This window comes from Patiria miniata, unplaced genomic scaffold, assembly GCF_015706575.1.
Source record: "Patiria miniata isolate m_02_andy unplaced genomic scaffold, ASM1570657v1 HiC_scaffold_27, whole genome shotgun sequence".
Classification (NCBI taxonomy): domain Eukaryota; kingdom Metazoa; phylum Echinodermata; class Asteroidea; order Valvatida; family Asterinidae; genus Patiria; species Patiria miniata.
The window spans coordinates 5,922,769-5,949,113 of NW_024037066.1; the positions used below are offsets into that span (position 1 = coordinate 5,922,769).

At 39.8% G+C, this 26,345-nt stretch overlaps 1 protein-coding gene across 4 annotated transcripts in view; it reads left to right on the forward strand.

The window, feature by feature from the left end:
• The first annotated feature begins 824 nt into the window (after positions 1 to 824).
• The window catches only part of LOC119734169 (cdc42-interacting protein 4 homolog), a 50,012-nt gene continuing 24,491 nt past the window's right edge, over positions 825 to 26,345 (forward strand). For all 4 annotated transcript variants that reach the window (XM_038207517.1, XM_038207516.1, XM_038207519.1 and 1 more), the window contains exons 1-3: positions 825 to 1,043; positions 17,057 to 17,172; positions 25,306 to 25,356. In XM_038207517.1, coding sequence (XP_038063445.1) covers positions 1,020 to 1,043; positions 17,057 to 17,172; positions 25,306 to 25,356 — 191 coding nt within the window. In that variant the 5' untranslated portion in view covers positions 825 to 1,019. The remainder of the gene's footprint in view (positions 1,044 to 17,056; positions 17,173 to 25,305; positions 25,357 to 26,345) is intronic.

A 26,345-nucleotide genomic window follows, 5' to 3' on the forward strand; every position in this document is an offset into this window, starting at 1 on the left:
TTTTGAATAGTCTTGTTAACAAACAAAACAACCAAACAACCAACAAACAAACTAACCAAATCCGATAAAAAAAAAACATAACCTCCTTGTCGGAGGTAATGAATAAAAAAAATGGGATTGGATGGCGTAGTAGGTGTCAATTGAGCGCTAAAGGAACTACATAGCTTATACAGGGTCCTTGGGATGGGGGTGGGGGTGATGGGGGGGGGGGGTGGGGGGGGGGGGGGGGGGGGGGGGGGGGGGGTTAGGTCATAAACGTCCGTTGCTGGTGTCTCAGAGGGTTTACGCTGTTGTTTTAATTTAGTAACAATGACTAAATGTGTCACTCCAGCCTATCCAAACGATACAATAACGTTGTCCTCTAAATCCGCCCCAGGCCAAACGCATAAGTCTAGTAGTACTATTAGAATCTTGGTACTGTATTACCAAAAGTTTGGGGAAAAATTTCCCCCGTATAGGTAATATTCTGAGAATTAAATTCTGAATTAAGTCACTTTTTTAACTTGCTTGCCGGGGAAAATTTTTCATACAACTTTATAAATTGTCTATTTGCAATTCCACGTGTTCGTCAATTTATTAAAACCGTCACTTGAGCAGGATTACGAAATATGAAATAATTGAAAAATGAAAAATTCCAAAAGCATGAGTTTTGCCGCACTGACTGCAACGCCCACTCTTCCCGTTAAAAAGATGTCCTCGTACCAGTAGCGTAAGCCTGAATAGTTCAATGCAATTACCCCTGAGAACGAGCCAGCCCATGCCACATTCACTGGTGACCGCCCCCATTATCATGTGTATCATTTCCGGCCGCGGGTACCACACCATTTATGACAGTGTGATGTGATGTGATGCGGTCCGTCCGGATGTAAAACTGCATAGGTGGAGCGAAAATGTGATGTGGACGTACATTTTTGGCAGCCGAAAAGGACCATTTTTCTACTGAGTTGATGTCATTTTTGCCCATATCACCGAAGAAGTTAGATATGAAATATTAATCACTTGGCTTATCTTGACGAAAAATGAATTGGGGAGAGGAGCTCTGGGTAAGTTATAAATTAATTCGGCATCAATGGCATTTTTTTGTGTGAATTGGTGTGCCCAGTATCCGGACAAATTTCGGACCGACAAGATGGACAGATGGCAAGCCGGATTTCCTTTCATTTTTTTTGGAGCAGAAATCCAACATAGAACCGAGTATCGTGCCAAATGTGAAACATGTAAAATTTCTGTAAATAATGTGTTTTTAAATTGCTGATGAATCTACTTAAGCCTGGCTTGAGAAACTCCTGCTCCAACGTTCATCGCCTCAGGATTTGACATCTAAATATTGAATTCCCGATGAGCATGATGACCCTTGGAAGTTGGAGCTGGAGTTTCTCTAGACCCGTGAATGTGGCTCTATACATAGCCACCCTCCAGAGTTGGGTAGAAACACTCGATGCACAAGATTGTACAGTACAGGTACCCAGCTGGCTCCTACCATTTCACCCGTGCATGACATGACAGGATGACTTGGTTGGAGCACCGTACCTGCGTACCGTCATGACCGTGCGTGACCTCAGATAATCAAAAGATTAGCTCATACGTTTGTTGTTGTGTCAAGGTAATTTTTTTCCCTCAAATGTCTTGGCAATGCAAGATCTTATCCTCGCGTGAATTTACAGAAAGCTGAATTGTATTTTAATGTCCACTCCTCAAAATTACTCCTCTCCTTTCCAGTTTGCTCATATTAATATGAAATGTCATACTACATATTGGCGGGCCAGATTGTAACATTTAAACTTTCAAAAAAAAAAAATGTGTTTTCATAACTCACGGCGCGAGGAATTGATTCTGTTTTTATCCCAGACACCGCATACAAAAACAAACACACATGCAGGCACCAGACTATTCCTCATTTGCATACGTGTTCAAAAATCTTGCACATGTATGCAAATGACCCAATACCAGGATGAGAGAGCAGGTAGTGGTGGGCGCGTTCTGCTCGACACCCTGGGGACGAATTGAATTCTTTAAAATTGATGTTTGACCCTGCCCTTAAGCTCAACGAAATTATCAAATGAATGCCATTTCTATTTAACTTTTATTTACTTAGGATCATGAAACTAGGCCAACTCAATCTTATTCTTAGTAAAACTTTAAGGTCTAATGTCAGTTATGTCACTGTGTAATTTACTGCTGGATATTTATGGGTAGGCCTGTTAACAATATTACTAGAATAAGTAATTATTTAGGTCCAAAATTCTTATTATTACCGTCAATTGATGTAACAAATATCCACAATGTGAAATTAAAAAAATTGAAATAAGGCCAAGTAAACAAAATAAACTATTTCTCGGCCCCGTCTGGTTCCTTTATTCCTGGCCCTCCTCTTTTAAATTTTTGTTTTAAGTCTTACATAGTCCATATCACTATTGTGTTTTTATTTATTGTAGCTACTGGTATGTAGAAAGGTTTATGGCTCTTTTGGACCAATTTTTGTATCAACAAAAAAGTCATCCACCATTTTGGAAAAACCACCATCTTGGAAAATTCACCATATTGAAGGGGGGGGGGGGGGTGCCTGCCTTCTTTAGTTTTCAAAAAACCCGGACAACAAAACTATTTTATTTTTTTTCTGGCCTAAGATGTAGACTACTGCATTTTAACCCTAACCGCCCTGAATCCTTCAAAATCCTCTTTATCAAAGTGGAGGAATTTGGAGGATTGAGGTTACGTGGCAAAAGTGTGTTAGTGATTTCGTAGGATGCACTTTGTCAAGGTCTTGGGCTGCTCAGCCATGCATCGATTTAGGCTTGGATTATGCTTGAAATCCTCCGAACTGCACCAGGATGTCACTGGCCAAGCCTCAACATATTGACAGTCATGCCCCAGGATTTTGCATGATTCAGGCAGTGGTCACCCCTCCACGGACCATGTTCAAGAAATAATGGAGGAATTTGCAGGATTGAAGCTATTTTTCCATGAAGCCAGTTGGAGGATTTTGCGGGTTGAGGCTACATCCTAGCAAAAAGGCCTAGGGAATTTGGGTTAAGAGAAATACAAGGAAGTTCGTGCAGCAGTAGACAGACTTTTATTGACATACTTTCCTCATTGACTGTTTAACAGTTGATTCCTCTCCGTAACACTGCCCATGCTTGACACTATACAAAAATTTTGAATTATAAAAAGACTGTACATGTACAGTATGGAAAAATACATACGGTACTACTCCCGTTTTTCGGCTACACATTACCATGTGCAATAGGGATTGTGCTTTTAGTATTTTTCAGGTTTTTACAATATTTGTGTCTTTATACCGACAGCAATCCATGTGGTGTGGGAAAGATTTCCAGATACGAAGTTTCATCAACACCTGTGTACAAACCCTATGAGATTGGACTGAAAAATTCTAAGTGTTTTCTAAGAAAATGCTTGTATTTTCTCACTGCTCAAATTGACTTTGATGACATGAAATTGCTATCTGGGGGCTTGTTAGTCAATACAGAGGAAAATTAGTGAACTTCGTATTTGGAAATCTTTCCGTGTCTTTATACTGACCGCAATCCATGTGGTGTGTTTATGCACTTATCATCGAGAAGCAAGGAAATTAGATTAAACTCAAAGTGTCCAAACAACTACAATTACTCATGTACATGTATCCGTGGGTAGATTGTACTCTGTATCTTAACCAGGTGCATGATCTCAAGTGCCACATACAAAATATGTGCCGTGTAGATATGATCATGAAGACTCCTAATTAGCCATTTCCACCATTTCACCAAAATATCTCCAAATAAGGAACATGTGGGTTAGCCTCCCAGACAGTAGGTCAAGCAAGCCAGCATATACATGTAGCAAATTTTGAGGTGATTCATTGTACCAGTACATGGTTTAGATACCGGATCGTCTGGCTGTGCCCATAACTTTTGGAAATAAATCCATCGTCTTCCCACATTTCGGGATAGCTTAGTTTTACCAAGGAATATCACCAACCTCTGTGTTAAACTGGATGTAGTTTCTGAGATTTTTGAAAGAGAAAAATGTCTGATCATGATGATGCAGTAGAGTGCGCTGTTGCTAGCGACCCGTCTGAAAAGAACGGTGCCGCCCACGACAGTGAAGACTCGGCTTCCAAGTTGCCCAAGCCCAAGACCAGGCCGCCCAAGCCTCGCTTGCCCAGGCCTAAGACCCTCGGACGGAAGCCTTCGAAAGCGGATATAACAGAAGGCTTTGACTTTGAGGTACACCTGCATGTTGTTATCTTGTACACCAGATCGTGTTGACGTGTTCATGCATTGTCCCCAAGATGAGTTTGTATTGCAGCAATTTAGGCAAATACATTTTCCAATATTCCCATCAAAACGGTAAAATTTCATGGCGTTATCGTGAGCAGAAAATCTTCACAAACTTTAACGGAAAATTTGATGTCCGTGGTAAGTGTACCTAAGTGTATTTCAGGGGTAGACAGGAAAAGGTTTGTGCTTTTTAAATGCATACGTCCTGAGGTTAAGGATTCTGTTCTTACAGGGTTAGCGCAGAATTTCTGAGCAAGAACTGTAAACGCATACGCGCAGAATGGCAACCGTAAGTTCAGAACACCATGTTACAGTGGAATTGTGTGCCATGCTTATGGATACTTTGTGAAACTGGTCACAGTTCATGCTCTTCTGCAAACAGTCATTTTTTTCTTGTTGCCAGATTATAATTTTTTTCCCCTGAAAAGCAGTCCTCAAACTGTGGGTGTAGTATCTATTTTTGATTTTCACTCTGAGTTCCTTTTTTTAATCGCAGACGACACAAACACAACACATATGTCTGACTTGCAGGAAACAAGGAACTCATCGTACATAAATTAATTTTTTCCCATGGGGTTTGGTTTCACAAGTTCCCCAAGTTCCTTGGATACGTTGGACTGATTTATTTATTTCCCGCAAGCCCAGATGTACATTACTTTCCTCGGCTTCGGCAACAGCTTAGGGGAAACCAGACGCCTGTCCAGTTTCACCACCAGGATATTTTATTAGTCAAGATTTCCAGGAGATAAGCAGACAATGAGGATCATGTACAAGTTGAATTGGGTCACTCGATCGGCAATATTATGTCAATAAACTGTCTTTAGATATATATACCCAATTCAGTCATTAGGCCAAGTGTTAAAGGGAATATACAACATTTGCAAACATCGAAAAATAAAACTACCAAGTTTTTACAAAAAACCTTACTAGGATGTTGGTAAATGACAGTCTAAAGCAACCTGTAAAATTATGGCACCTGGTGTCAAGTCATTTTCAAGAAAATTGTATTTTTGTATACATTTATAACCTAACTATTTTTCGACTCCTGCTCCAAATTTACCCTTTTTCAGTCCAAATTTTGTTTGCTATTGCCTACATGTTCATGAACAGGTGCAGGCCAGCTAGACTGGATCCCCTTACCTTACAATTTTCTGGTACTGTATCTATAAATTGATCCATTTTATCTTTAGTGGAGTCAGGGAACCAGACTACTTGACTGTTTAAAAAAAAAGGTTTTTCCAGCATTTTTGAACACAATATTTCAAACATGTCAGTGTAACAATATTTGATCTATTATACTAACCCCTCAAATAGTTCATTTGGGGATATTAGCCCTATTTTTTTTAAAAATCAGTCAAATATTGAAGTAGTCAGCTACCTCGAATATTCATTATATTTATATTTTGTTACCTCATTGTCAATGTTCAAATATTCAAATATTTTTGATCAAATCCAAGTTCAAGTAATCGAATACTAAATTCTTCAAAAATCCCGAGCACTGATAGCACATGTTTACAACATAACTCTCTGATTCCATGTACTCTATGGAAAGCTTTGCGAATCCAGCAAAATCCAATAAAAGAAAGGGATTAGTGGCTAGACTGTACATTTCCAATCAATCAAAATACTGCAAAATATTGGAATTGATCGTAATGGCTTCCGTCTTTCCAAACAAAAGCGTAAAAGGGAAAGCAGCCTAAGAATTTGATATTGTACAGTTAATCACACACTTATTACTCAGTTTCGTTCATTCTTTTGGTCATGTTCTCACTTGGGTAGCTGTTGTCAACGGGCGTGATGCCCAATTCTTGCATCCCCCCCCCCCCCCCCTGTTTTAATAATTTCATTTTTCCGCAAAAATGTTTAAAATTAATTCGATCACCTAGTAAATTTAGTTTCATTCAGAAAATGTTTGAAATATTTTTTTCTTTACATACTGATGTGTAAGGCAAAAAAAAAAATGTATTTTTTTTTCCGACCGACCGACCCTATTTTTGAAAGGCATGTAATCGGAAGCAGAATTTTTTTTTTTCGGCCTAACTGACACTTGGGTACATTTACATGATGTACATGTACATGACCACAACTACAGTACAAATATAAACCTCTGTGTAAACCCAGTGTACAATATGCGCATGGGGGATATGCATGCGTATGCTGTATGTTCTTGTAGGTCTGCACATGTAATGTACACACTGAGTACAGCTAGCTACATTAGTGTACATGTACATGGGTGTATTGCAGTCTATGATGTGTCATCCGTGCAACGCAGTCAATTACCGGACAGGAATGCTGCGACTGAGGGACTACCTCAAAATATTGACAGTCCACAGCTGTCTAGTTATGCAGCCATTACTCACGCCGCTCATGATCATAATAAACTCCAGATAGCAACTTACATGTAGACCTGTTCTAAACGCTGTGCCACTGCCGTGCCAAGCTCACTTGAATTGAGCTGGATTGTAGCTTGGATATCAAGGCAGTTGTTGAATTGAGCTGGATTGTAGCTTGACTATATCAAGACAGTTGTTGAGCTGGATTGTAGCTTATCAAGGCAGTTGTTCTGAACAGCAAACTTTAACTAAATTCATTTTAGAGTAGCTTGCCATGATTAAAATAACTTTCAAGCAGTTCAATACCCCTTCAGCACCGTCATGTAATTGCACAGCATTCACTTAGTTTCCATGATACGCGAGAGAGGTTACCATAGCATGCGCATTCCTATAATGTTTACCCTAAAAATTGAATTGAGTTAGGCACAGCAATGGCACGGTATTCAGAACAGTGCCATACCATTGCTGTTGACGATAGCACGGCAGACCCTGTCAAGCTAATGGACAGTGGTATGCCGAGCCCACTTTGCCAAGCCAAATGGTTCGAAACTCCGTGGTTTCACCGTATCAATTCCAAAAATGTCATATTAATTGACTTTTGTACGAAAGTCAGTGCATGTACATGTAGCACTACGTGTAGATCGGGCCTCAGCATAATCATAAAGTATCCATTTGACCAATCTTGACACCTCTTACTGGGTCTAACTGTCTTTGCCCTTAGAGTGATACATTTGTACATATAACGAGAGAGACCATCACATGTAGATTTAAATGGGAAGGGGAGTTCTGACTTTGCATTGCATGACCTTGTACATGTGTGTAACTTTCAACGCTTCACTGCTGTTCACACCACGCATCATGCATTGCTTTTGTCAAATAACAAGCTGGGAATTTAAAGCAGGTTTACGGATGCATTCATGGAAATGTGTATGTGCAGGTTAATTTTGAATTTATTAAATTTAGCTTTAGTGTCGAGAACTGGAAAAATGTAAAATAGAAATGTGATGTACGGTATAAGCTACCAGTAAAATAATACCATGTACATTTTCAAATACGTACAAGTGTAAGGGTACTGTACATTTACGTGCAGTGTGGTTACATGTAGGGTAAAGAGGTCAGATGTGTGTCACAGGTTTTTTCAGGCCAGGAAATCCTTGCACCTATTGCCCAAGGTCACTTCCAACATATTCAACAGTTGAACATGTACTTTACATGTACATTGTACATATGAAGTTGTATAGACTCCTTGCACGGTGCACGCTCACGGAGGGCAGTATTTGTTATTTAAATTCATTGACAATGACAGTACAATGCGTCTACTCATGTTTATCACAGAGGAACAAAGACCAGCCCTCAGATGTGACATCAGATGCAACGGGTCTATTGACCTCATCCGTTATTTTGTACCCTGCTAAAATCTTAAATTCTCCCCCCCCCCCCAAAAAAAGGTACATACCTTGGGGGGGGGGGGGGAATATGTACATGTACGTGTACTGTAGGCTATAATAACGTGTGCACTTGACTGTCTTTTACTTTTAGCCAATGTTGTGCAGAAATGCACATGTGCCAACTGCTGTATTCACATTGTTCATGTCTCTGTATCGTCATTGTTCATGTGTCCAGGTATCGTCATTGATCTCACAGTGTGCTCATATCAAGTGTCGACTATGAGTCATTTATATCTCTCACACAGTTGCCATGGCAATGTGCTGTTATAAACCCCCATCGCTTGACGCAGTAAGATTAAAATTTTATGATTTCTTTCTACTTCTCTTTTTAGCTGTGGGATAGCAGTTCAACAAATCATCGTGTCTCTCCGTTAGTCCGTTAGTTAGTAACAAACGTTGGCATTGTCTGTTGCTCCTACATATTTTGACCAATTTCAACCAAACTTTGTCAAAGGTATCAGTAGCCGAGCCCGAGCCCCAACATGCCACATGACTAAACTGGGGTCAAAGGTCATCATGGAGTCACTGGGGTCTAAAACCTGATGTTTTTTAAAACTCAAAACACTTCTTCTAGAAATGGCATGGCACAATCACGAGACTCATGCATGAAAGATGTATCCGATCGCGCTTGCTAAAGGTGTATTTACTTGGAACTGTTTTTTTAAGGTTATTGAAAACCTCATTTAAATAAAGGAAGAAAGCTGGCATGGCAATGTACAGCATCAGTCAGTGGAGTAGTCTTTGAAAGTCCCGTGAAAATAGCATATTTTTGAGCACGCTGTGCTGTTTCAATGTCGTGCCATGTGTAAACATGTCGCATATTTGCACCTTGAGCTTGTTAAAAGTTGTCTTGCCTGGTCATTAATCAAAATGTCATAAGCCAGGCATTGGTTGGAATGCCTACAAAAGGAAGTATACTGACTACATGTACATGTACATGTACCGTACTAACTAAGTTTAAGAGCAGGGAACAGATGAGGTCACTTATCATTGCGTTTCTGTATGGTTGGCTGTGTTTGATGTTTGTGAATTCTTGTTTACAGAGGCCTACAAGTGCATGAACATTGCTTATTAATGACCTTTTATTCATGGAAGGAAAGAACATTAATAGCAACTTCTCTTTGATTATTATACATCCACTTGACAAACTGGTTGTCAGGATTCAATTTATCCTGATGAGTTCCTCATTAGCATCCAGTTTCTTGGGAAACAGTATCTAGAAATTCCCTTCATACTTTGTGGTTTGTACATTTTATTGTCTCGACATACCAGTTTGGTCCCATAAAAGTTATTCTGATGTATGTACATGTACAATGTGTTCAAGTGCAGTGCAAGATTGTTATCTTGCAATTCACATGTTGAACGACTTAATTTTACACACACAAACTTGTATTCCTGTAAAAACAAATGTACATGTCCATGTATCTATGTGGTACGTACATGTAATCTCCCACACTTGAACCCTTAACCTCAGTAAATCACATGTGACCCGTTATTGGAATTGCTGCCATAAATTACAGAGAGTTGCAATCTGAAGAGATTTGCAAAAGCACAAGGAAATTCCCTTTGAGAAACGAGAACCATTTGCTAACATCTAAACTACACTGTGTACACACACACAGTGTGTGTGTGGGCAGGCCTACATCGAGTTATGGAATATGGGGAATTTTGTGTGTATGTGGCAAATTAGGACTGAGTTATTGGGACTTTCTGCTGTCCCCACAGCATTTTTGGTCCCCACAAATGCCTTGTAAAGATGAGTGTTTGTCCCCACAACTACGGAACAAGTACATTGTATGTGTGCCCTCTTTGTGCCATGCAGATGAACATTGCATGAGCATGAACTTGTTTTTCATCAGTAAAGCCCGGTTCATACTCGGCGCGAAAGCGAACGCGAACGCGAATTTGTGACGTCGTGTCAAGTATTCGCGCTGCGAATTCGTAAAAGTTGAGCACATTTTAACTCGGGTGACGTCAAATTCGCTTCGCATTCGCATTCGCGTGGAGTATGAACCGGGCTTCAGGCATGATACATGTACACGTACATGTACATCACTGTACACCCACGGTGCCCCCCACCCCCCCCCCCCCCCTCAATGGTGAAAAGCATTGTGCCAATTATAGTCTAGACAATCAATCATGGGACAGGTGCTTTGTATGACAGCTGGCACAATGCTTCCACCATTGAAGGGGGCCGCTGCTAATGTGTACAGTGATAGCCTGCTTGGATTCATATATTTATGAGCAAGTTCACGTATTATACTGTATGTACATATAGATATTATATACTGTATATGCTGACAGATGGCACTTGTAATTATGCCAGGAAGTAAGACCTGGTGATTCATTCAGTAAAAATGCAATTTTCCCCCCATTTTTTTTGTCAATGGAGGCGAGTACACAGGTACATGTCATACTACACAGATTCAATTATGATTTTACATACATGTTAATGTATGTAAAATGTAAACCTGATACAAGAACATGCATGTGTTATGTTGATGGACAACTGTTATGTTGATGGACAAATTACATTATTGGGGCACATGTTGTTACCTGTCAATGAACACACTGTCAGTTTTGCAGACATGTTTATTCCACTATTGAAGCCATGCTTAATAGCACAATGGACACGGTTGAGTACCGTAATTTTCGGAATATAAGCCGCGGCTTATACGTTGATTTTGCCCATGAAAATGTTTACTGCGGCTTATACACAGGGCGGCTTATACGCCGAGCCTTGAAGAATAAAAATGAAATTCACATGTGTATTTAATGTACTGGTATAAGAAGAGATATGTTGCTGAAATGAATTATAAATTAAGAAAGTCATTAACAAACCGAAACCACGTCTCACGTAAAGGTACCGAGCGGTAAAAAAGTACGGTGATGAAAGCTGTCTTCGACACTTGCCACCAGCCGTACGTGATACTGGTACAGTGCAGCAGCGATATGCAGGCATGCTTTCCCAACAGGGGACCACACCATTTGTGGTAACAAAGGGGTGTTCTTTCTTGGGAACAATAATTACCAATATTTTCGCTGTTTAAAAAAAAAGAAAAAGACCACTACAATTTTTATGGCGTTCGAAACATTTTTTTATTACATAATCAGTTGTTCAACGTCACAATATATTTTGTTTTCTTGAAATGTATTCAAGAAACGATGTAAAACTCAAAAGAGGGACTAAATCACCCCTTACCAAATTAATGGAATCGTCTATTTAAATGTCCGCTTCGTTTTGACTATTTCCAAAGAAAGTTACGATCGAAACTTGAATTTTTCTCGCAACTAATCACAACAATTTGATAAGTTTTGAGGTAAAAACGGACCTGTTTATTCTTAGGACCATTCCTTCCTCCATGTTAGGACAAAACAAATCAGCATCTGTTGCCACAAAGCAAGATTTGTAGCGCTCCAGTCAGACAACACACGGTGGGTTTCATACTCTCTCACGTGCTGTGGGAAAATGTTGTCATTCACCGGCGTGCGTGGCGCAGGCTGCCGGGCTATGACGGGGCAGCCGGCAGCAGTTCCCGGTGTTTATTTCTCATCAATTCCCATATTTGTTTGTAAAAGTATCAATTGTAAATGATTTGATATAACTTTTGTGGTCCTTTTAATAGCTTCTGTAGTGTGAATGGAACTGGTTCAGAGCATTTTGACTAGAATTTGGAGGCCTTACAAAATTGAAACCGCAGCGGTCGGTGCGGCTTATACGCCGGTGCGGCTTATACGCCGACTTCAAATCTTAATTTGCAGATTTTTGCGTGCTGCGGCTTATACGCCGCGCGGCTTATATTCCGAAAATTACGGTACCTTTATGTGTGATAATCATTGAATTCTTGTGACAGCTGAAGTCATGACAGTGCAACATGATTATGACCGTAGTTTATGTCTGAACAATTTCCACCTAAATTTGTGTTGCTCCAATCCATCTACAAACCTGAAATTTGGATAGTGCATATTTTAGACCTGTGTCATCTGTGTACATACATGTATGTACACACATAAATGAGGGTCTATTGAACTTTTCCTGCCCTGTAGCTGACATCTTAGTCTATGTAATAGACCACGGCGAATGTACATGTATTATGCGCAAACAGTTTGCTGTTTAATTAGGCAAGACCCCACCTCTTGACTTCCTAGATTTTGACCAATCAGCAGGCGCTTTCTATAGGTCTATCGGGCGCGTCATAGACATGGATTTAAAAAAAATGTCACGGCGCACGGTGCTCGGTATTATGTTACACGAATGCGCTGTTGTTGTATTACAAAACGCTGCATTCAAATTGACCAATCACAGCGTTAGTCCTGATTTTGGGATGAAATGACGTCACGATTTAGTAAAGTCAACCCTGATTGGCTGGCGCGCGGCTTGCATAAATCTGCATGCTTTGGCATATCAGACGTTAGACAGGAGATGGCTCCGTGGATAACGGGTGATACTCAGACTACTGACATCTATGATTTTAGAAAATTTTCTGAATGCACTCGTTAATGCTGCCACCTCCTTGAGTGATTATGAATAGGAAACTAACTACCTACCAACAAATAAAAAATCCTTTGAAGTCATTCTAAATGATACATGTATGTACATGTATATTCCTGAATGGTCAATTGGTACACGTTGGATCCTAAATATAGAACGACCCATGTACATGTACAGTATGTTTATGTGCATGAATACATAATTTATAAACGAAATTGATTTTCATAGTAATTCAATTTTTTGAAATAAATCACGCTGCCACTTTGCCAGACTGCTTTGCCACTGGTTTCAGTTTAGTTCGTATCATTTGAGCGCACATGCACTTGTACATTGTGCGTCATTGTTCATGTTCTGGGAGTAGGTCTTTTTTTTTTATTGGCCACTTGTGCGTTGCTGCGATATTAGTCATCGTGCATAAAGCTTGGTATTGCTCGGGCTATTGTCAGTAGAAAACTGTGGACTATTGTGTGTGTGTGTAGCTAGAGGAGTATCCTGAATAATTGGCCTAATCATAGAGTTAAAAATCATAGAGTTGAAAATAATATTGGGGAGAGGGGTGGGTGGGTGGACCTTTTTTGACCCTGTAGGGTGCGCTCTTTTCCCCCCATTTTCTGACCTCCCTTTTTCTTTATATAAATCCATAGAGGAAAAGGGAGTAAGTACACAATGCATCAATTTAGCAACAGTCGTATTGGCCCCTCGCCTTGTTTACTTTATAAATACAGAAGCCAAAAAAATAAATAAATAAAAGCACTCATTTGGTGGAAAGGGGGGTGACCCCTGTCGCATTCCCCCCCCCCCCCCCCCCCCCGCTTCCCGCCAGATCCACCTTTGTCGGTACGTCTATGTACAAAAACAAATAACAGTCTTTCACTTTCCACAGGGTTTATATTTTCATAGAAAAGTTGTGGAAAATGTGCATGACAATAATAATAATTTCTTTGAATTCTAATCGGATGCTATCTGGTACAATTTTAATTCATTGTTCCTGGCAGTAATTTGTCCTTCTTACCCAAAACGATGTGTGTTTTTTTTCACTTAAGTTAAGGGGTTGGATTCTAAGAGGTTCCCTGGACGTATTGCGCTGTACATTCTATACTAAACACATCTTACATAAGTATAAAAGATATCATACAGATACCTTGTGAGTATCATTTGGTTTTAGGTTTCATCCCATCAATCATAGCTGGATGCAAGCTAGACATTTTGCGATGTGCCCTTCAGTGTCCAGCACTGAGCTCCTAATGCGATCAAAGGTTGCTGGAGCATTACGAGCAGAGTGAATGAGCACCGCCGAATCTGAGTTGTCATACGCAGAGTGTCAATTTCCTTAATTAAAACCAACTTACGACGCACTGTAATTCTAAAGCATATTTTGTCTGAGCACCCCTGTCTTTGTCCCCCCCAAAATATGGCTAACAGTACAAAAGACGCCCGATTTCCGACCGTAATTTCACCTTGTTTGTTCTACATGTAATTGCGTACTTTTGGACAGCCATGCTGTGAGATCATCGAGTTCCATGTCCTGCAATTAAGTTTGATCTAGGCAATTTTAAGATTTGGTGTTTCACATCTGTGGTACATCGTATACTGAAATTTGTATCCCTGTGGAGACATTTCTTTGTTCTCGTGTGGTAAAGTTTCGAGTTTGAAGTGAACTTTCAAAATGCTCTTATTTTAACCAGAATTAATTTCCTTGGGTGAAATTCAGACTTACACGTAATATCCCTTTTCTAAATCTCTTCCATTTGCGACGGATCAACCCACCTTGGAAATTCCTAGTTTTTGAGTAAAATCCATATCTATTTCGTAAAGACCTTGTGGAGACGTATTCATCTATAGAAATTGTCCTGTGGAGACGTACATGTATACAACCTTTTGTTCCCTATTGCGTGCACGTCTCCAGAGGGTACGGTGTATCAGATCTGACCTACATACATGTACATGTTTAGGTACATACATGTATGTACACATGTATATTACGTCACATAAAAACGAAGGAACCAGTGATTACCATGTATAATTTATTAGCATCATGGACTTTTCTAAAGTTTATTTAAATAAAATTATTTTTTTTGGTACAATATTTTTGTGGGTAGTATGGGAACCGGTACCCTATTGATGTAAAAGACGGGTACCTGAGTCACCGTAAAAGAAACCCCACCCCAAAATTCAAATCCTGGAAGTTGTCTGAAGGGCTGTATTTGCTGTGTGATAATTATAGAATGGTTTTTATCCTGAAAATTCCCCACATACAACAGTGAATGGCATTCAAAATCTTTCTTTTTCATTGTCTGAGAAGTAACTAAGTAATTTGTAAAGTTGGTCACTGGTAGTCGATCCCATAATCTGGAACCAGTTCTTGACATCAGCGGTTGGGTACTCGGGGATATTTACCGGTACACCCGGTTTCCTGGTTCCGATGCACGCCCCTAAAATGTATTTCCTGTTTCTCCATAACCTCCCCAACTCCATCAAAATTCACCCCCCCCCAAAAAAAAAAAATTTGGTGGATTTTGAGGACTTGGTCCTCTAGGCCTGGTTTGACTAAATATGGATGGAGAAAATGATATGTTGGACCTGGGCCTGAAGGCCTAATGCAAAGCATGCATTGGAAGCAGTGTGATCGTGGATTTTGGCAAACTAAGGCCAAAAAAAAAAAGTCTCCGGTTTCTGGTATGTGCGCACGTCGCTGTAGCCATGCGCGTCGGCAAAATGAAACAGTTTTTTTTTTCAAAGATGATGTCTCAAAACCGCCAAACTCACTGGTTTGACTGGAATCCTGCTGCTGCACAATTTTAACGTGTTTTTAGATTGGGTTATGGTCGAGAATAAGCTTTATGTGGCCTCTCTGGACTCCCATATATTTGCACGCACCATTTGCAGTTATCAGCTGACATTTGAAGCAAAAAATCAGGTAAAAAAAAAAAGCCGCGTCGCCGCACCACTTTTTGGGCAAGCTCCATACCAGAAACTGGAGACTTTTTTTTTGGCGTAATGGTCCAGTACTTAGTAAAAGACAGTAAGGAGTTTAGGTTGACTAACAAATGAATCTGATCAAATTTATACAATTTGTACAAAGTCATGTACAAATTACACATGGATGTGGAAATGGTTGTACATGTATTCCTAGCATACTGGTATGCATGTACATGTACATGTACATGTACATGTATGTACCGGTACACTGACATGCACATGTACTGCATGCAGTTGGGCATGCGGCCAACCTCCAAGCACTGTCGCAGTACTGTACAGGATTTCCTGCCAGAAATATGAGGAAGGAAATTCTGGGACACCGCAGCATCGATACAACTCTCATTACAGTCCAACTTCATTCTTACAAACCAAAGTGTCAAATGACGCTGTATTTAAGTATGATTCGCAATAATAACAATTAAATGAAATTGAAAATGACTACTGTGTACTACACATGAACATCATTTTACATGTACACATGTACATGTACATGCAGCCTTGCATGCATTAAAACCCGCCTACTGGTAAACCGACTTCCTCTCCCATACAGGTAGCTCTTGTACAGGCTGGTCACCAACTGCCGGAACTCCTATTGAAACCACATAGGCCCTAACTGTCAAAACCTGTTGAAGGGGTTTGATACATGTATAGATACATGTACATGGAGGGTATCCTCATACAGCAACAACATTTACTGCAATTAACGACCTTTTGCATAGCAGCCCTTGCCCTCATGAAAATCATGACGGGGGGGGGGGGGGGGGGGGTGCAGTTGCTTGTCAGGGGGGCCCGACCCCTTCCCCCCCGACCCTTGGCGACGGGCCTGATTTTGACAGATAGGGTACCTCTCTCCATTTTTGCACTGAGAGAGGGAGGGCTTTAATGTTTAACCCTTACTCTCTGAGGGTAGTTTACTGCATGTCAGTTGGTTATGCCAATGCCCTCCAGCTGCAGTTTTTTGGCAGATAACAAGTCTTAACAGTGAAGGCTCCAATTGGCAGGAGTTGGAGGCCCTGGAGGGTGCCTGATACTGACCAGCTGGGGGCACTTGATTGTTATCAGAGGACTCTCATTGTTCTCTGTGGCATGTATTGGAGTGCCTGTCCAGTTACCCTTGAAATGACATGGCAGATATTGGAGGGCCATGCAAAAAACATAGGAGATTTTCTTGAGGCACATATTGGCATGCATTGGAGGGTCAAGTAGGGTAAGGGTTAATATAGGTTGTTTAAATTGAATAAAAAGTGTCTTGGAGCATGTAGATTACCTATCGTATGAACTTGGCAAAAATCACATTTAATAACATATACTTTTACCAGATCAAAAATGGATACATTATTCTAATCTCTATACTGACATGTAATTTCTTTTGTATGTTTAAAATATTCTTTACGCATACTGCTGAATGAGTGAATCAGTTCCTTATTCTTAATTTCATATTGAATTAGGTGTCTATTTTATTCACATTTTCATCTGCACTTTACATTTTCTCATTTATGTGATTTGTTCCCCCTTCTATTCTTACAGGACCAGTACGGCCAACTGGAGAAGCACACGGAAAAGGGCATTGAGTTCCTGGATAAATATTGCCACTTTGTCAAAGAGCGACAGCGGATTGAGACCGAGTATGCCTCAGCGCTCAAGTGAGTAACCAATGAACCAAAGAAAATCTGACCCAAACGTTCAGGTCAGGGATTTCAAGTCACAATTCACCATATTGAAGCAAGTTGGGCTGTACACAATTACTTTTTCTGCATCCTCATAGGCACTGACCATGATGCGCATGCGTCAGTTGGTAATGGAATGGTTCTCGAACTTAACTTCCCTTTTAAAAAATTCCTCCAGTGCCATGAATGAGAAGAAAAGGGTGAATTTTATTTTATCGATCATCAGGACTTGATTAAACACAATTTAGGGAAGAAAATTCACTTTTGGGGAAGAAAACTGAAAATGTAAAATTCCGCAATTAGTAGTTAGTTTTGTTATTCGGCGCAGCACGCACAAGCATTGGCGCGCGCGGTTGCTATAATTCGTCGGATCAGTGCGCGACATCGCGTGTATAGCTGCAATTCAAAACAATTCAAAACATGATTCAGCAACTTTTGATTTGAAATTGAGATCCTAGAATGCTGTTTTTCTCGGAACTTGCAGCTAAAGCTTAGCTGAAACTTCATCAGGTTAGTTGTTCAGTATCCTTCATTAGATTTAGAACACTTTTGTTGCTTCAAACGAACAAAATGCACAAATTACAAATGATGGACTATATCTTTAAGCCATTTGGAGATTTTTCAAATAATACAAATTTAGCCCCACAGTTTTCAGTCAAAAATTATGTTTGCATTTAAAAGGGTTTGCCGGTACATATTTTTGGTACCGAAAAAGCTGCATAGTGTAAATAAAGCAGTGCTACCGGTATTTTCACGTTCATGTGTGCACTGGGAATTGGAATATAGGTAGCAGGCTAATGGATTGGTGCTCAGTTACGTTACCATCCTGGAAGGGGGGGGGAGGGTTCATTCTGAGGGATATTGTTACCAAAGTACATATGATGCAAATACCTTTGCCTGGTCAAATTTATAACTCAGCACAAGTAAATGCGCACAAACGATGATTATTAATTCTGTGGCTGTTTCACGCATGCATACTTAATGAGATTAAAATTAAATTATCAATTTCTTGAATTCTCATTTACCGGTACTATTGAGGGTGGTTTTTTTGTGTGTATCGTTTCATCTTGGAAGCAGTGAGGCTTAACCTTAATTGACTCCGTCTAGGGCATATGGTTCAGTCATTTGAGAATACGCTGGTAATTTTCACTACAGGACTTGAGAAAAAAAACAAGTTGGCTGGAAAGGTGTTGCAAATATTATACAAATTCGTTTGTGTACCAATATTGCTTACAAATACATGTACTAACATGTACATACCTATGTACATGTATGTAACCCATGGTTTATACATGTAATAGACATGTAGTATACATGAACATGTACGTACAACAGCATTTTAACGTGTAAGCCACCTACATGGGCCTTATATATGCGCAAGTTGGCCATTTTTGTCTAGTTCCCTGAATGTATTTCATTAATTGTTAACTGTTGAATGGGATGGCGCCAGACTATTTATGCAGGCATAATGCAGCCTTCTTTTACTGTCATTTTTGTTTTAATCTGGCTTACAAATTTTAAATTATTCATTGAAGCCGACTGTAATTAATTAGTACTTAACTTGCTTTCATTTCTCTTCGCAAGTTCCAAAAATTAAGATTTTCCCTCACTTTCAATTCAATATGGCCGACTCGTGCATAAGGCCCGTGGTACAACTTCATGTACATGTATGTGTACATAATAATGAAGTTACATGTTGTATGCAAATTCCAATTGATATTGCACGTTAGCACATATCACTGTAATTCAGCCTATTGACCATTCTGTAGAGGCCCCCTTCAATGGTGAAAGCATTGTGCTAGCTATTGTTCAGATAATACATCATGGGGCAGTTGCTTTGTACAACAGATTCCCAATGCTAGTCGCCATTGAAGGGGGCCTCCGTGTACATGTATGAACATGTACAACAATAACATGCTCGGATTAGTCTACAAATGTCTGTGTACTCACATTCACATGCATTTTGCATACAGTATGGGATACATGAATGATTGTACTCTGTACCCATTGTACCAGTGTTCTCTTCTCATATCTTAAATCCATCTTAAACAAAAGGATTGTTTACACAGTAACGATGTGTTGCACAGGTGTCAACACAGGTTCAACTGGTTCAACCATGGTTCAACACAGGCATTTGATCGGCAGCACTTCTAGTGACCATATCTGATAGTACAAAGTGCATTTAGAAAAACAACGGAGCAATTTGAGATAAATACATTGTTTGTGCAATGTTCTGTTTTGTTGACCAAAAAACTCAATAATACTAATAATAGATTCAGTTAATAAAAATCTTTGTTTGTAATTTATGCTCACAGCTCAAACGAAATGTAGTATTTTGCGTACATACGGTACATGTACATGTATCATGTTTTTAAATTGAATTACATTGTACAGGTAGAGACATGTACAGGTAGAGACATGTACATGTACATGTTTGTTTGCATAATACCGCATACTGTTGGACACTTCAAAACAAAACCAGATTTGTTTACATTGGGGGGAAATGAAACTAGCATTTTAAGCTGCCATTTATAACCTTCCATGTACAATGTAGACACACTTACACTGTCGTGTAAATATATGATAATTGATTAAGGACTTGTGCAACATGTATGGTCTGTAAAAGGACCAATAACCTGGGCCCAATTTCATAGAGCTGCTTAAGCAGAAACTTTGCTTAAGCACGAAAAAACATTGCTTAGTAAAATTAGGTTACCGGCCAAAACTCCATGTGATGTACATTGCTTGTGACTGGTATTTACAATGTAGCTGTTGTTTACTTAGCATAACAATCGCATGGAGTTTTGGCCGGTAACCTGATTTTATTAAGCAAGACGTTTTTGTGTTTAAACAAATTTTGTGCTTAAGCAGCTCTATGAAATTGGCCCCTGGGTTTTGTGTTCAATCTTTATATTGATGAAATAAAGATTTGAAAGGGAAGATACAACATTTGCAAACATCAAAAAACAAAATTATTAAATTATCACGAAATACCTATTGTAAGGGAATGACAGTCTAAAGCAACGCTGGTCGGCCGACCAGCGTTGGAGAAAACTGGCTTTTTGTTTCAAAAAGTGCTCCTAATTTTTCATATTTAGTTATTCCGCATTTTCTTTGCATTTGATTACACACCTGTGAAGGGGTACAAACCTGCTAGACTGATTCTCTGACCTTACAATTCCCCAAAGTCTATAAAGTGCTCCATTTCATCTTAAGTGGGGTCGGGGAACCAGACTACCAGAACATGATTGGTTTTCTTGGTTTTTCCAGCATCTACAAGCCCAAAACGTCAAAAGTCAGTGTATAACAATATTTTCTATAACATACTAATCCTCCAAGTCCATTTGTTTCTGAAAATTGCAGTAAAAGTAAATGTTGTACATTCCCTTTAAAGGGAATATACAACATTTGCAAACATCGAAAAATTTAATTACCAAGTTTTTACAAAATATTTTACTAAGATCTTGGTAAATGACAGTCTAAAGCATCCTGTAAAATTATGGCACCTGGTGTGAAGTCATTTTCGAGAAAATGGTATTTTTGTATACATTTCCAATGGTGGTTGGCCGACCACCGTTGGAAAAACCTAACCATTTTTCAACTTCTGCTCCAAATTTACCATTTTTTTCAGTTCAAATTTTGTTTGCTATTGGTTACATGTTTATGAACGGGTGCAGGCCAGCTAGACTGGATCCCTTACCTTACAATTTTCCGGCATCTATAAATTGACCAATTTCATTTTTAGTGGAGTCAGGGAACCAGACTACTTGAACATTTTTGTTTTTCTTGGTTTTTCTAGCATTTTCGAACACAAAACTTCAAACATGTCAGTGTCACAATATTTGATGTATTATACCGGTACTAACCCCTCAAATAGTTATTTTCTGAAAATTACGGCAAAAGCCAATGTTGTACATTCCCTTTAATATAACTGTACACATCACGCATCACTATTGTGTACACTGTGTCCATATGCACCGGTACATGTAGTTTCTAAATTCATTTCCATGGAGTTGTACATGTACGTGTCCATAGTGTTCTTTATTGATGGATATTTAATTACATGTACCGTACATGTACATGTATATTTGTATGTTTCCAAGAAAATTAAAGGAAAAAAGACTGCTTGTCGGTTTGAGTGACCTGAAATAAGTGTTGTAAGGTTACAAGGTAGATGACCAGATGTTTCAATTGAAACTAGGATTGAAACTTGCCCTTTAAAATTTCAAAGAAATGTCCGTGTTCATGTATCCCCTGTGTAATACACTCTGTAGGCCTGTGTATTTTCTTAGCCTAGTGTCTCCATTTTGTTCAGTGTTGTCCATACGTGTACAATGAATGCGCAGAAGACATAAAAATGGGAGTCTTGGCATGCAGCCAAAATGACATTACCTGAGTATGAACACACGTGTCATGGAGTTGAAAGATTGGTGCAGCATTAGAGTGTTAAATTACAGTTAAACATACCATATTTGTCCAAACCAATTCTGGAAGTTCACAGTGATTTAGTAAGTGAGTTTTAACACTCTGACAGTTCCAAATTGATTGAGCTCATTTATTTCTTTTTGTCTACAGGTGCATTTTTTTTTTCTTCAATTTAGTTCAACCCCATGGGCATTTCTGATGGCAAGAGGCCCTGGTCCAATATTCCCTCTTTCTCACGCTCCGCCATGGGCATGCACAGCCTCGATCTGGCAACTTTACACAATAAAAATAGCCGGTTCAGTGATCTGAACCCCAACACGGGAATCACTGAACCGGCTATATCTATTGTGTAAAGTTGCCAGATCGAGGCTCTGCATGCCCATGGCGGAAGTGTGAAACGAATGAAAAGAGCGAATTGGGCTCTGTCAATTGGGGTGGCATGGGTGGCTTGTGCGTAAAGCGCTCGCCTCTCACCAAGGTGACCCCGGTTCGAATCCCGGCCGTGGGACACATGTGAGTAGAGTTGTGCGTTGGTTCTCTCCTGTGCCACGAGGGTTTTTCTCCGGGTCCTCCGGTTTTCCCCCCTCCGGAAAAATCAAACACTTTCGATCTCAGGCTGTGCTCCGTGGTCATATATGGGTCGATGTGGCCGGCAGCCATAGGCGCCTTTACGTGCCAGCGGCCCGACCACGTTGTAGCCGCGTCCTTCGCAATTCAGCATCCCAGCTGCCAGTAAGGATGATTAGCCTCCCAAATTATTATTATTATTAAAAAACCACATACATAGATTTAGGCTACAGCCTCAGAATAGTCTGAGTATCACCTGTTGTCCACGGAGCCCTGTCTCTGGTCCAACGTCTGATATATTTAAGCATGCAAATTTTTGTGACTCACACGCCAGCCAATCGGAGTCGACTTTACTAAATCGTGACGTCATTTCATACCGAAATTTTGACTAAGTCGTTGATTGGTCAATTCGGATGCAGTGTTTTTGTGATACAACAACGGCCGGGCATACAGATCTATAAAACATTGGCTCCAGGCTTGGCGCATTGCGTAACATATCGTTAGAGAGCGCGTGACCGCAGCCTTTGTTTGCTTAATTTACTACGTAAAAGAATAATAGATGTCGTGTCTAGGTTTTATTTATAGATGTCTATAAAGTGACAACGGGTATATGGCCGAAGACCCGATAAAGAAAGCACCCGCTGAATGGTCAGAATCTCGAGGTCAAGACGCAGTCTGTTTTGCATAATTAATCACCGAATCTGCTCGCATCATAGGCCCTTGCTTATCAGAACAGAACTTCAGAAGTTCTTCGCAATCCTTGGTTGTGGCATAAGCATGTGCACAAGCCAAGCTTCTTTGCTAACCGGCGATGAAATACATGTACACATTTACAGTTGAACTATGGATTCCTCTCACAGTAAGCAGAACCGTGAAATACCTGTACATGTAAGGTTGCTAAGCAGAAGAAATATTGCTTAGCAGATTGACGTGATAAGCAGATTTCAGCTGAGAACCCGTCACAAGCAATACACATTACATGACATTTTGGCAGGTACATCTATCGCTTACTATCACCATTCTCAGCTGACAGCGCTAGCAGAAAAATTCTGTGCTAACCTTGTAAGCACAGAATCCTAAGTTACATAATATGCATGCGCAGAAGCCAAAATTCCTCGCTAAGGCCAAAAAAAAATAAAAGTTCTGCTTCCGATTACATGGCATTCGAAAATAGGGTAGGTACATGTAGGTAGGGAAATTTTTTTTTTGGCCAATTTTTTTGTGTACGATCATATGGAGGCGTCTGCATGTACCTGTAGGCAAGGGTAAAAGGTATAAAGTGATGGTTTTGGGTGTTTTTTTTTCTCATTTTTCCAACAAAAAAATTAGGGTAGGGGCTATCATATTAGGGTAGGTAGGGAAACCGGAAGCAGAACTATTATTTTTTTTGGACTAACCTGTGAAATACGCTTACTGTAAGCACGGAGTTTCTGCTATAGCAGGGATTTTTCGCTAATGGTAAGCAGAACCATAAAATTGGGCCGAGGTCTTTATCTTGAGGGGTTGGTGGGGGGTGGGGTGGGGGGGGGGGGGAGTTGCCTGCCCAGCACATCTTGCGTTGCTTACATGTACAGTGTACATGTGTAGCTGATGAAAACCTCTAAAATTACAATTACTGTGTGGGCGCCTGGCATTTGTAATTCAAGCCAGCCACACAATATAGGCACAGTTGTCATTATTTTTTTTTGCCTGATGATAATTTAGCCTTCATTGGCAAATTCCTGTAAATCATTTAGGTCAGGCAAAGACTTACATGTAGGTCAGGCAAAACTGTTCACAGGAAAAGTGGCTCAGGGAAAAATTTTGAAGAGAGAATGCAAGTTTTGAGGACCTTTGTAGATGCAAAAACTGTTAAGACAAAGCCCAGTCAACCAAGAGCTGTCGCACACAGTGTCAAAATGTTTCACCAGCATTAGGGCCTTTCAAAATATCCAAATTCTCTGAGTTGGACCCGGGCCCAACATGGAGATTTTTGGAACCCTTTTACACCAGCAAGAATCCAACACGGCTCCTACACGGGTCTGGCGCTCTACACGGGTACAAATCCAACCCGATTGAAAATCTGAGCGAAATGATGATTTGTGATTGAAAAAAAATACATTATTAAAATCAATAAAAAGATGGAAAGTGAGCCAAATAATATGTGTCCATTAGCACAGGCGTAGCGAGTTACAGTGAAAACCATTCACGTACAGACAAATGTGCTGGTACCGGTCATAGGAAAATTGGGAACTTTGCTTAACTCGAACTTCGGGTATCTTGAATTTTTTTTATCCATTCCCTGGAGATTTGACTTACTGAGATTTCACTGTCTGTGTTTTTATTAAATGGGTATCATAAAGTAGGAAATTCCTCGATTGGCTATAAAATTATTGGCCAGTTATATACATGCTTCCATTTCCTTATTCCAACTCTGTCCTTTGCATGCTAGTGTTTGAGTCAGTTTCTCTGTATAGAATCCTATCGCATGGAAACAATTAACTTTCATTTACGCAAACAGGAAATGCATACATATATAAACATTATTTCAAAGACTACACATGTCATTCATGTACGAATACCTACTATTTTAATCTGAAACCTATTTGGTTCTATAGACAAGCTGTGATTTGGGGGTGATTGTACAGACCTCTATAGACCGAGTTCTGTACTTTTGTTGAGTTTCGGCATGTCTCACCGTATGAGTGGGTTAGCATCAGAAACGAAAAGCAAAAGTCATCCATGCATTACTTTACTGTATTGTGTTGCCCTATTCTTCCTTTGATGTGCACAAAAGCCCACATTTCTAATACCACTTCCACTTTGTACTTATACGTGTAAAAAAATTAATTGCTTCCGTGTAAGTTTTTGCCTATTGAAGAAATATTATTAGAATTATAGAAGGGTATTTATTTAAAATTTATTTCACTTTCATGTACAGTTGACCAAATGCTTGAATGAAACAGTACATGTACCATTACAAGTAAACAAATTACTTAATTTTCACATAAAGTACATATGTTCTACACATTGTTTGTGATTTAATTTGTTTACATACATTTTGTGGATTCAGACTACAAATAAACAACCCTACCTCTAATATTTTCTTTATTTTCTTGTCTTTTCTCTTTTCTCTAGGAGACTCATCAAGAACTATCAACCAAAGAAAAAAGAAACAGAAGATGTCACGTAAGATAGCAGTCCCTGAAATTTACCCTGCTACCTTGTTACATCTGGTTTGGGTGTGATGACTTTGAGGATTAACCCTTACTCCCTTGCATGATTTACTAGGAACCATACCCATCCTGGCAAATTTCGGCACCATATGGGAAGCTGCACACACATATTACTGACTTTGATTCTGAAGGTGTGCCAATCCAATGTAAAAGACTGTCAGTTTGGGGTACTGTACCCATCCTGACAGATTCCAACAAAACATGCCTTTGGAGTTTGATGGGTTGAGTTCTGTTATGAAATTGGCTTTCCAGTCATTATGTTTTGTGCTACATATTTTTTTAAATCTGAAATTTATTTTTGGGGGTTTGGGTTCCGCTTTTTTTGACTCACCCTGTATCCTGCTTTTATTTATCCTACTTAACAATAATATTTCTAACCCAAATGATTTCCAATCAGATGTTTACAGAAGAGTTGGGAACTCTTGCCTCGCTTTGCATAAAGCAGAATGACCCCTGTTGAGCTTTTGACTAATTCAGCGAACAAAATCAGAAGTCATTTTTAAGGTGGAACCATGTTCGCGCACATGCCGCACGCCTTGAAGGAACCCACAGTGTGTGGGTACTACCTGAACGTGACTCACGCAAACCCTGGTTCCACCTCAGAAAATGGTTGTCGCCGAATTAGTCTGTAACCTCTCATAAGGGTTGTAGACCCGTACTTGCTAAGGGTCATAAGTCCATCGCAGGTGTGTCGCAAGTCCATCACAAGTCCGTCACAGGTCCGTCACGAGTCCATCACAAATCAATCACAAGTCCATCACAAGTCCATCACAAGTCAATCAAGTGTGTCACAAGTCCATCATAAGTCCATTACAAGTCCATCACAAGTCCATCACAACTCTATCTCAAGTCCGTCACAAGTCCGTCACCAGTCCGTTACAAGTCCGTCACCAGTCTGTTACAAGTCCGTTACAAGTCTATCACATGTCCATCACCAGTCTG